This window comes from Numenius arquata, chromosome 3 (assembly GCF_964106895.1).
Source record: "Numenius arquata chromosome 3, bNumArq3.hap1.1, whole genome shotgun sequence".
Taxonomy (NCBI): domain Eukaryota; kingdom Metazoa; phylum Chordata; class Aves; order Charadriiformes; family Scolopacidae; genus Numenius; species Numenius arquata.
In genome coordinates this window covers 75,897,093-75,909,120 of record NC_133578.1, presented here as the reverse complement: position 1 = coordinate 75,909,120, position 12,028 = coordinate 75,897,093, and the positions used below count along the sequence as shown (strand labels likewise).

Sequence of the window (12,028 nt, the reverse complement as noted above, 5' to 3'; positions counted from 1 at the left end):
ATGTTGTTGTTCTCCTCTGTGCTACCGTCCGACGGATCCAAACAGGGATCATACAAGGGAAATGGTGTGTCTGGATGCAGAATAAATTGGAAAAAAAAAAAAAAAAAAAAGAAACAAAACCAACCTCCCGCTAATCTTCTCTTAAAAGCAGCACCTGCTATTTAGACAAGGCCCTGGGTAAACTCCAACCTGGTTTAAGGTTGCAACCTCTTTAGCTGCAGCCGGGAGAGGCCGGGCTCGAGTGACTCAAGATCAGATTGATCCTTGTTCTGCCGAGGCTGTGATTCCAACACTTGCTCAGGGGGGGAAAAAAAAAATAAAAAAAATAAAAAATACACCTCTAGAGCCTTCCTTAGTTTTGCTTTTTGGGGTTTTTGGTTTTTTTTTTTCCTTTTAGTTTTGGGTTGGGTTTTTCTTGCCAAGGGGCTGCAGAAACACAGCTCTGCTGCTGAAGAACAAGTTTTGAAAATTATATACTTGCAAGGAGAGCACAGATTACAGGGCGAATCCACAACAGGTTAATAAAGCTGGCTCCCAGGGGCCAGACCTAACGGGAGCTGTGCTTTAAAAGCCCCCAAAACTCATGTTTACCCATCTTTTCCGGCAACGAGTGGTGCTTTTTAAAGCCTCCTGGACGCTGGGAGCGTGGATCGACACCCAAGGGACAGCGGGGAAAGTCAAGCAGCGGGGTGGGTGGCAGCCCAAGGACAATTCCCGCTGTTTTCACCCCGCTGTTACTAATTAAACGAGTTGACGCCAGCGGAGCTATCGGCCCCATCTCGCACGCACAGCCAGGCTGCCGTTGCACCGACTTTCCTCCCAGGAGAAGCTTGTCAGCAAGCAAAACCCTGCCTGGTACCTCCAACAGCAAGGAGCGGGACAGGCATTTCTTGGCTGGACCATCTCCCTATGGGCAGGAAGGAGAAAAAGCCAAAAATATAGGAGAATTGGGTTAAAAGGAGTCACTGGGAAGGTTGCAGAGGGAGCCGGTGGAGGAAGATGTAATAGAGGAGCGGAGTTTAAGAGATGATGATCAAAAGAAGAGTGGCCAGAAGGGCACGGGAGGGGATTCTACCCCTTTGCTCTGCTGAGACCCCACCTAGACTACTGCATGCAGCTCTGGAGTCCTCAGCATAAGAAGGGCATGGACCTGTTAGAGCAGGGCCAGAGGAAGCCACGGAGATGCTGGGAGGGCTGGAGCCCCTCTGCTGGGAGGACAGGCTGAGAGAGTTGGGGGGATTCAGCTTGGAGAAGAGAAGGCTCTGGGGAGATCTTGGAGCCCCTTCCAGTCCCTAAAGTGGCTCCAGGAAAGTTGGGGAGGGACACTTTATGAGGGAGGGGAGCCATAGGACAAGGGGGAAGATTTAGATGAGATCTCGGGAGGAAATTCTTTACTGTGAGAGTGGTCAGACACTTGCCCAGGTTGCCCAGAGAAGTTGTAGACACCCCATCCCTGGAGATGTTCAAGACCAGGTTAGAGGGGGCTTTGAGCAACCTGGTCTAGTGGAAGATGTCCCTGCCCATGGCAGGTGGATTGGAACTCGATGATCTTTAAGGTCCCTTCCAACCCAAACCATTATTTGGTGAGCTACCGGACATGTTTCTATCACACATCAAGCCCTTTCCCTGTCATGCCCTGACACACCCAGTACAGTTTGATGGCCAGGGTGGACCTGCACCCCCATCCATGCCCTGCAGTACCCATGGGGTCCACCACCCCCATGTACCAGACAGGGATACTGAGCCTCACGGAGTATCTGTTGGGTGCTTTGCCATCCTGTCCCCAACCGTGACGTCCCACTGCCATGCCTCACCTTCCGTGTGCTGCTGCTCTTCAAGGCTTGCAGGAGGACGAGGCTACCGTCCCCTTCCCCACCATCGGCTGGGCTCTCCTCCTCGGGGGGCATCATCTCCAGGGGTGCAGCATCCACAGGTTGAGGGCGGTGGGCCCGCAGCTGGGGGCTCCCGCCTGACCCCACGGGGTGGCTTTGGGGCTCAGTGTCCCCTCCTTGGGTTGCTCTAGTTGTCCTAGCCTAAGCCTACACCCTGCTAGCCCTGATGGGGGGGGTCAGAGTCCTGGGTGGGGGCTTAAACTCCCACTAGCCCCTGCCCTCTGATGCTGCAAACCCCCAGGCACCCAACATCTGGCCAGATGCAAGCCCACAGCCTGCTTCTCCCCTTGCAGAGCTACCCCAGCTTGGGGGGGACACACACAACCCCCCAGAGACCCCACCTCAATGAGCTACCCCAGCTGGGGGGGGGTGGGGGGGGGAGAGCCCCAAACCCCCTTTGCAGAGCTACCCCAGGTGGAGGGGGGGACCCCCACAGACCCCCTTTGAAGGGATGCCCCAGATGAGGGGCTAAACCCCACAGACACACACACCCCCCTCCTTGCAGAGGTACCCCAAATGGAGAGGACAGATACACAAACTCCCACAACCCCCCCCCTTGCAAGAGCTACCTCAGCTGGAGGGGCAAAACCCCACGGACCCCCTCTTGCAGGGCTACCCTAAAGGGGGGGAAGGGGGGAGCAAATCCCCGCAGACCCCCTTCACAGAGCTACCCCAGCTAGGGGGGCAGGGGAAGGGGGGAGCAAAAGCCCTTTTATAGAGCCGGTGGAGGGGTTGGGGGGGGGCAAGAGGGGGGCAACCCTCCCAACCTCCCTTACAAGAGCTACCCCAGATGAGGGGGGGCAACTCCCCCCAAAGGCCCCTTGCAGAGCTACCCCAGCTGGGGTAGAGGGTGTAAAAACCCCACAGACCTCCCCCCTTGCAGAGCTACCCTAAATAGAGGTGGGGGGGAAACAAACCCCTACAGACCCCCCCTCACAGAATTACCTCAGCTGAGGGAGGGGGGGGGGAAGAGAACTCCCCCCTGAACTCCCTTGCAGAGATGCCCCAGCCGGGGACAAACCCCACAGCCCCGTAAATCTGCCCCCCTCCCCGGGTTAAATAAGCCCCGTTCTGTCTCCCCCTCACACCCCCGGGAGCCGATACCCCCCGCTCACCCCTCGGTGCCCCCGCCCGGCCCCGCCGCTGGGCGCCGCCGACCAGGAGCGATCGCGGCGCCGGCCCCGGCATAAGCAGGGCGGCGGGGCGGGACGAAGCGCGGCGGCGACCAATGGAAGAAGGAGACGGGGATGACCGGCGGCGGCGCTGCCCAATGAGACCGCGTGAGAGGGAGGACAGGGGGCGGGAGCAGCTCCGGGAGGGGCGGGGCGGAGGGGCTGTCGCCCGTGGCAACGGTGGGAATTAGAACGCTGAGGACGTCACGGGATGGGCGGGGCCTCGCGGGGAGGCCCCGCCCCGCCCACTTCCACGGCTGGACGCGCTCCCCCCCCCCCCCCCGCCCCGCTCCACATCTGGGTGCGCGTCCGCTCCGCCCTCAGCCACATCTGGGCGACCCCACCTCCAACCAGGCGCGCCCCCCGGCCACATCTGGGCGACCCCACCTCCAACCAGGCGGTCTCCCCCCTCTTCCCCCCCGACCACATCTGGGCTCCCTCCCTCCCCTTCAGCCTCTTACACCACCACACCCCCCCCAACATCTGGGCTACTGTGGAGGGGGGTGTATGCAATAAGGCAGCACCCACCGTGCACCCACCCTTCAGCCAGTACCAGCTGTTTTCTGCCCCAATGCTGTGCCCCAGGCCCTCCCCTCTCTGCGGCCCCCACATCACCCCCCCTCCCCCCCCCCCAGCTAATCTCCCCCCAAAATGCTCCTCAACATCTGGATGGTGACACTGCAGCTCACACATCTGCTGGATCAATTCTGCAACATCTGGAACCATCGTGCCCCTGCCCTGCAATAGCCATTAGATGCCGGTCCTGTAGACCTCCTTACAAAATACAAAATAATATAGCGTATAATAGAAAAATAATGAAATAAATCAAATAAATCCCACTTTCTTACTTTTTCCAGGCAGATACAGGCAAATCCTACCCTGTTTTCCCCACTCTGAGCCGTATTTTTGAGCCACGGCAGGGTTTTACTCTCAATCGCGCTCATAAAATAAGAGTCGGACTGGGCAGCGGCGTTAAAACCAGCAAAATTTTATGGAAAAGTGTCCAGGGATTGGAAAAACCCAGCTCCCAAGATGCACATGGGGATGCTGAGCTGGGTTGTCACCGGCGCGTGTCACCATGAAAAGGTCTTTTAGTCTTTACCGGGACCTGGCTTCGTTTCTCTAATGAAGTTAATGAGAGTGCGCGTGTGCGTGATGAACCCTATTCACGTCAATAGGGCACGGGCAACACCGTGCAGATTCAGCCCTTTAATGAAGGGGACAAAACAATTAGCCCGGCATAAATTAAACCTTTTGTAGTACACGAAATTTATTTTATGACTGAATATATTAAACCATTTCCACCTTTCCCAACCGATTTTTCCTTGTCGGGGCTTCAAGGACTGTGCGATCCCAGGGAAGGGGGTATGTTAGGATGGATTTTTCTCTCCCTCCTGGATTTTCCAATCCGAAAGGAATAGAAAAGTGGAATTACTGTTTAATTTGGAATGGCAACAACGCTTTTCCGGGTGAATATCGCAACGGTTTGCAAAGAAAAGGGCTTTCAATCATGTGGCCACAACCGTTTGCATGTAGGATGAGGTATTTATTCTTCTGATGATGAGGGAGATGCCTTCAGCCTGGTTGCGATCGACAGCTCCTGGGATATTGTCACCGACAAGGCCCTCGACATCTTGCCGTGGTGGCACCAAACTGCACAGGGACCCCGTTTGCAGTCTGGTGTTCCCCAAGGCTGAGCCGGACCCTCTTTGTGGACCACGTTTCCCCACCGTGGAGCCCTGGACGGAGCCATCCTGCTCCCAACTCCCTTATTGGGAAGAGCATCTGCGAAGGGAAAAATATATAAAAATATAAAAAACTCATCTTTATTATGAAGAGGTTTAACGCAGATTGTGCTTGGGTAGCACGTATCGTCAAAGTAGAGCTGGGTTAGGTTGGGACAGGTTTCTCCCAGCTCACCCACACTGCAAACCCCATCATTTCCCATCATGGACATCCTAGCTGGTATGGAGAGCTTGGGAGAAACCCTCACCAAGCATCAGGGATGAATAAATCTACATGGGATCCAGGATAAAACCGGTAGAAAATTAAATATACGCCGGTCCCTGGCTTGGCAGAAGGCGGCAGAGAGAGAACAAGCCCCGGCATGAAGTCGTCCTCTCCTGCTCCCTTCCCCGGGGCTGGCTCCCATCCCTTGACAACTTTTACTCATCCAGCAAGAAAGGTGGCTTGGATGCCTTTTTCCCCGGGTGGCGCAATGGAGATCAAAGAGGCTTTCCCGGAGCCAGCCCTGGCTCCAGGGGTTTCCGTTCCCGGCCGCAAACTGGGCGGCATCTTCCCAGGGGAACGTGTGGCCCCGCTACTCACCATGGCCAGGGATCTCAACACCTTTTTTTTGGGCCCCAAAAGCCAACATTTTTGAGGAAAACTTGTGTTCCTTCACACTGTGTGAAGCCCCTTCCAACCAGCCCCTTCCCACCAGGTTGAGAGTGGTTGAGATTGTTTTGAGGCTCAGCTGTGATGAGGTGGTTGATGGCCATGTGGAACAGGTGAAAGTAATAGACCCACTTGCATGAAGAAGGCTGGAGAGGGGTGGGATGGGTGAGGGCTTCAGGATGAGGGTTGTAGGCCATAGCATGCAATGCTTTGCAGGACCTGGCTTCTGCACCCAGTTTTGGGGCTCAAAGACCTCTCCAAATCCAATTGTGGGCCTCTGATGGATAAGAGGCACCTGAGAAAGGCTGGGTTTGGGGACTAATTTAATTATTTAATTGTAGGGGAGAATATCTCCTGGAAGGGAGATTTTCCTACACCATTTTTAAACCAATGTATTTGGCTCCACCCTCCACCTGAGCCCCGCAAAGCTTTTTGCCCCTAGCAGGTCTCCTTGCTAAGGAGATGCTGGCTTGGGGTTATCCTCAAATTCAGCTTTTGGCCTAAAACTTCATTTCCCAGGGTGCATCTTGGGCTGGGAGCCTCCAATCAGAGCTGAGGAAGTCTTTAAATAAGCTGCCTGCAGAGGGGCATTGCCATTAGGGAGTTAGCTGGGTAAAGGGTGAGGTCTTCTCCAGTCTGGGTGGCTTTCAGGGAGCATGTCCTGCTGTGCTGAGTGAGTGCGGTCCCACCAGTAGCTGTAAGTGTTCGTGGCTCAGCAAAAGCTGGTAAAAATATGGAGGATTTTAATGTGTTTTTTACCTCTTGAAAAGTTTGCAAGATGTCTCATGGTGATCTGTAGCTTGTCCTTCTCTCCTTGAGAAGTCTCCTTTTGTCCCTCAATGGTAAAAGTTTTTCATGGGTGGGGACCATCTTGGTGTTGTTTGAATATGATTTTTATTTCTTGTATTATCTGAGGCCTTGAGTTTCCAGGAGGAGTAGAGATTTGGGGGGCGGGGGGGTCTGGCTGCTCCAGACATGAGAAAGAGAAGAGAGATAATAGCTGGGTGATGGTGGCCCAGCTGCCTGCTTTGGTGGGGAGGGTCAGTATCTCAATTTTTCTCTTGTTTCTTTGTTTTGTGGTTTGTTTTTTTTTTAATTATTTTCCATTTTCATGATGTAATTAGGCCCTGGATATTACTGGCTGCCTACCCTGGGCTGCTCTGAGGGTGCAAAGCCACCCCAGCACACAACCCCCACCTACCTACCTGGAGCTGTGAATTCCTATTATGGGAAGGGGCTTTCCTTTTATTTTGGCAGCAATTTTATTTTTACCATCTCTATCAGCAACTCAGTTCCTGAGTTCAAGGCTTTGCCATTTGATGTTCTACTTCAGTCGTTGTTCAAGCTGAGCTTGACCCTATGGGTAGGTCCCTAGGGTAGACTTCAGGGTTGAGCTGTGGAGCGAGCATCTGTTGGGGTGTCCTCTGAGAGCAAAACTGGGGAGCTACCAGATCTCCATCTTGTTGCAGTGACCGTCCTTGGGGACGCTGACTTAACCCCATATCACGTCTCAAAGAGTTGGTGGATGACGGAGCCATGGGGGTCTCAAGGGCCAGTGGGGCAAAGACCAGCAGCAGGTAGGTACTATGTGGCATGGCAGGAGGTTTTGGGGGGCCTCCAGCATTACGTTCTCATGCTTGCTGCAGTTGGCTCTGTTGAGCAGCTCAGCCCTAAAGTGGCCAGCATGGAAAACCCTCCAAATTTCCTTTTGGGAGCCTTTTTCAATGCTCCTGGACACAAGGGTTGGGTAGCGTGGCATCATGCCATGGCTTATTGCCACCACTAAGGGGTTTGCTGCAGGCATTGCCCGCTTGGCCTCGGGGAGATGGATTTGCTCTTGTCCCCAGGAAGCGAAAGAGCGAGTTGGGGAAGGGGCAGGAGGTACCAAAGGCGCCCAGGAAAAAGGTTGCGAAGAAGGATCTGGAGGAAATGTCATGCTTGGTGCAGGTACCAGACAGCCCTTGCCATGCCCAGGCATTGGGGTGACCCTTGTGACTCTCCCCAATGTTTCGTGGGCACCAAACCCAGTGAACGAACTTCCTTCTGTCCTGACACACAGCCCCCTGCGGTAAAAGGGAACAAGAAATCACCAAAGGTCAAGGAGAAGCCGCTGCAGGAAAACGTCATCAGCAGGTACCTCCTTGGCTGGAAGCGCTGGTGGTGGTAGCCAGGGAGGAGATGGCATTGGTAGGGCTTTGTGCCCCCCATCTGGGTTCACTCCAGAATTGTGGGTGGGAGCATCGTGTCCAGTGCTACTCTCCTTGGACTGCTTTCGTTATCAAAAAAGTTTTTTAATTGGGAAAAACTTGTATTTTTTCTCTCCTTCCTTTTTGGCCAAGAAGCTCTCTAAAGCAAGAGGCTGCAGAAGGGAAAGGTCTCAGCTCGAGCCTGAGGGATGGGATCCAAGCAGAGGAGGAAGATGCATCTGGGTTGGTACGTGGTGGTTTCTGCGTCGAAGGACTAAGGAGCACTTGTGGCTTCCTCTCAAGGGACCCGTGAGAATGGTGTCCTACAACTTGTGGTGGTGTGCAAGCCCCTAAAAGGGGCTAAATTAAAGAATAAGTTGCGTGAAGCTCAGATGTGTGTGGCATTGGGGTGGAATCAGTCACATTTTTGTGTTGGGCCAAGAGCATGGACTGGCAATAGCGGGGAGCAGCAGGACATGGGTGACTCCATCACTTCCCAAGCATGAGGTTGGGGTTGGTCTCATCCTGATGGTGTCCCTTTCTGAGGCGTTTGGTCTTTACCACTGTTCTTGAGATGATGCTGGAGAGCACAGATCCTGGCTGACTTTCCCCTACATTTTGGTTTGCCCACACTAACATATTGTACTTGTCCTCTTGGTGTGTAAAACCATCAGAGATGCTTTTTCCCTTCCCTGTGATGAGTCTCCATCCCTCCTGCAGCGTTTGAAATGTCAGCAAGCTCTCCTGGATGGATCCGATCAGATCTGCAGCCTTAAAACCACCTCGCCCCACCCACCAAGGGTCCCTGTGGTCGGTGTCTTGGTGTTGCTGATGCTCCTGGTGCAAGCGCCAGGAATTTGCATATTTTTTGGAAGATCGTGGCTGTCTGCTCTTGAATTTACCAACTTGATTTCTGACAGTGGCTGGAGGATTGTGAATACGAGAGCAGGCGTATTCCCAGGGAACGAAAGTGTATATTGCCATAACCAACCTATAATTAACTCGGGTTTCCCCCCCACTTAATGAGTGAACCCAGCAGCTTCTCAGCAGCAGCTTTCAAGAAAAAAAAACCCCTGTGTGGTTTTTGGCCTCTCTTGAAAGCCTTTGGAAGAGAAACTCGGGGAAGTCAGAATTTATAACGAGAGCCTCGATGCTTGGCAAGCATTGGGTGAAGCTGGGATGGGTTTCAGGGTGCTGTGTGGTTAGATGTAGCCTTGCATGGCCAGGAGCAGAAGAACCTGACTTCAGCTTTGAAAACATGTGTGAAAATAGTGTGACAATATTTCTGGTGGCCACCATGGGTCAGCTCTTAGGGCTTCGAGTCCCTTCTGAGCTTTTTTTTTTTTCCTAGGTTCTGTCCCCATTCTCCCTATGCTTTGCTTCTTTCTCCTTGCCCTTCTCTTCCTTGCCCTCTGTTCACTCTTCTTGTATTTCCCACCCCATAGCTTTGCCCCCTGCCCCTCTTTCCCCCTTACCATCTGCTACAAGGGTCATTTAATCTTCTAAGGACCAATCTGGTGTGGATGTACATAAGCTGTCATTTGCTGCATCTTTGTTTTGGAGCCCTCCTGTCCCTTCTGGACCAGTGTTCCCGATAGCAGCAACAAATCTAGTGAGGAGGTGGTTGAGGAAGGATGATAGTTGTCATGTATTTGCTCTATAAAATACCTTTTCACTGCTGTTGGAAGTAAGACAGGGATTTCCCAACGCCATAAAACCTCAAAGCTCTCCTCATGCTTGGGAAAAGCTTGCTGTTTTGGGCTCCTGGTTTCTAGCCAGGGTGGCTGAGGAAGGGCAAGGCAACGTCAATGGGACGTGGGCACTGTGGCCTGGTTGGCTGCCATCTCAGGGGCTGGGTGGCTGCTTGGGGGTGATGCTGCTGTTGGGGTACCCATGCCAGCTAACATCTGCCAGATCAACACTGTTAATGTCTTTCAGACCGAATCAACCCTCCACCAAGGGCCATCGGTGGGGCTGAAAGACTCTTCAGGGTAAGTTGAGCTACTTTCTGAATGATTTTTCCCCAGAGAACTGGAAATTAGTCCTTTCTCTTCTTGCTGTGAGGTTGCACAGCCCTGGTTTTCCCTCCTGTATCACTGAGCCCACCCTGCTGCTGATGCCTTCACTGGGCAGCTTGGCCATGTCCTGGTGCCTTCAGTGACCTTAAAGCTTGCCAAAAGCATCACTAATGGAATTTAAGGCCCCATCCTGGGATTTGAGGGTGGAGAGGGAGGCTCCTGGCCCCGTCCAACCTCCCCAAGGATGCTCGAGTCAGCAGGCTGCGATTGCTCAGATGTACATACCTACATAAATACGGAGGTGGGCGGTGGGGAAACGCTGGTGGGGACAACCAGCCTCGCAAAGCCTGGGAAAAGGGTGTTTCTTTTTCTTGTCCCATCCTAGATCTGGGCAGAGATAGGAAGCTGAATTCATAAAGCTGTCCCATAGCTGGCTAATCCTCTCTGCCTCTTAGAGGCAGGGGCTTTCATGTCCGGCGAGAGGCCTCTAATAAGACCTTTTGGGGAAGGAGCCGATCCCAAAGAGGTGACAGGACTTTGCCTTCTGAGTCATGAATCTGCTCGGCTGCTAATGAGATTGGAAGGGCTGAGAATGTTTTGCTGGGCTGTTTGCCCTAATGAGTTTAGTGGAGATTGTGTAATGTGTGTTCCGGCTGCGTGGAAAAAGCATCCAGCCCCTATTATTTATTTTTTTTTTATGAGAACTTGTTGCCTCCATCCCAAGCGGGCTTGGAGGCTTTCTTGAGCCCTGAGTCACTCTGTCCCACAGCCTGGTAATTTAACATCAGCCTAAATGATCTGTTAGAAAAGGGCCAAAAAATCTCCCTTTTCCTTGTAGAAACTATGTCTGCGGGATATTTTGGCTAAAAGCAGAAATTGTGGCTCTTTTCTCTTTGTGCTCACCTGGATGTGCAGGAGAGCTGCCACCACCCTCCTTGGATGGAGAAACCTAGTTTCCTAGCTCCTTCCTGGGTGACACTGGGGCAGTTGGCCATGTTTCCAAACTGCTGAGGGGTGCCAGGAGGGGGGAAAGGTATGCAATGGGTCTGACCCATGGGCTGGTGCAAGGGCCCGAGCTCAGCTCCAAGCATGGGCTGGAGGAATGTGGCTCTGGTTGCTTTTTACCTTCTGCCCCAACCTGCTGGCCTGGATAAATTGGGGTGTTTTTTGTGGTGGTGCTGATCACAAGCTGGGGGTGTGATGCTCTGCAGCCTGGCAGGCATTTCACTTGGTTGGGAGGTGGCCATGACCCAACAGGGACAGCTCCAAGTTTCACCTCAACCCTGTGGAGATCTAGGCTCAATCTGGATTGTTTCAGGCTCTGCTTGCTATTCCCTCGTTAATCTCTTGCTTTGCTTTTCTGGGACACGAGCAACTCAAAGATAAGGTTCCCACCTCCCTGCTTGGCTTGGAGAAGCACTGGGATAAAGTATTTTATAGGGACAGGTCGGTGCTTTATAATGTTTGCAAGTCTCACAGAAATCCCCCAAATTCACCTGACCTCTTTGCTGACCAGGGAGACATTCCCACCAGTGTTGTTGATGGCAGAGGTCATGGATACGGACACTCTTCGTTCTGCAGATGATTGCATTGATGAGGCCGTGTCCATCCCTGTTGTACCAATGCTCAGGCTGCCACCTTGGGAGGAGAGTGGGGGAGCCTGGCCCCCCAGTCCCAGATGTGTCCTACTACAAGATCTTCTCCTCCAGTGTGTCCACAATGCTCAGCCCGATGCCATCTCTGTCCTGCTTTTTGTTGGTGCTGCCAAACCTTGCAAACCTGTCCCCCTCTCTGGGAAGAGGTGTCTCTGGGGACACTTCCTTCGGGAAACCTTGTGGTCCTGCTCATTTGAGCTTCCTCACCCCATAAGCTGCAACCCGGGGCCATCCTGTTCCTATGGGGTCCAGTCACTGCTGTTTTGGGGTATCTCTGTTTGCTGCAGCAGCTCAAAGGGAAATGAGGGCTTCTTTGGGAGCAATCCCCAAATTTTGCATGTAAGAGGTCCTGGCTGCTGCTCACCAATGTGGTGAGAAGTGGTTGGTTGTGCTTTTGCTGTAGGTTGCAGCAGAAACCTTGGAGAGCAGGACCCACAGCAGGACGGCAGCTCTCGGTGACCAAGGCTGGAGTTGGGGTAGGAAAGACAGGGGGGACTTTCACCCCCCAGATTCAATCCTGCGTGGGGTGCATCCCTTAGCACCCTCTTTGAGCATCTGGGCTTTGGGATAATTGCTCTCCTGTCCCAGACTCAACCTATTTTCCCTTCTGGCTTCTTCCCACAGGTCCCAAAGCCAAGCGATGGTGTTGCTGATGGGGCTGCATCCCTCTCTGGAGAGCCTGAGGCTTTGGAGATGGATGTGGGGGTC

The 12,028-nt window shown here is 53.3% G+C and overlaps 1 protein-coding gene across 1 annotated transcript in view; it reads right to left on the bottom strand.

The window, feature by feature from the left end:
• RHPN1 (rhophilin Rho GTPase binding protein 1) overlaps positions 1–1,910 on the bottom strand; it is a 34,627-nt gene extending 32,717 nt beyond the window's left edge. Inside the window, 3 exon segments of the mRNA XM_074145357.1 lie at positions 748–835; positions 838–907; positions 1,815–1,910. Of these exon segments, the coding sequence (XP_074001458.1) occupies positions 748–835; positions 838–907; positions 1,815–1,910 (254 nt within the window).
• Between the last annotated feature and the right edge of the window lie 10,118 nt (positions 1,911–12,028).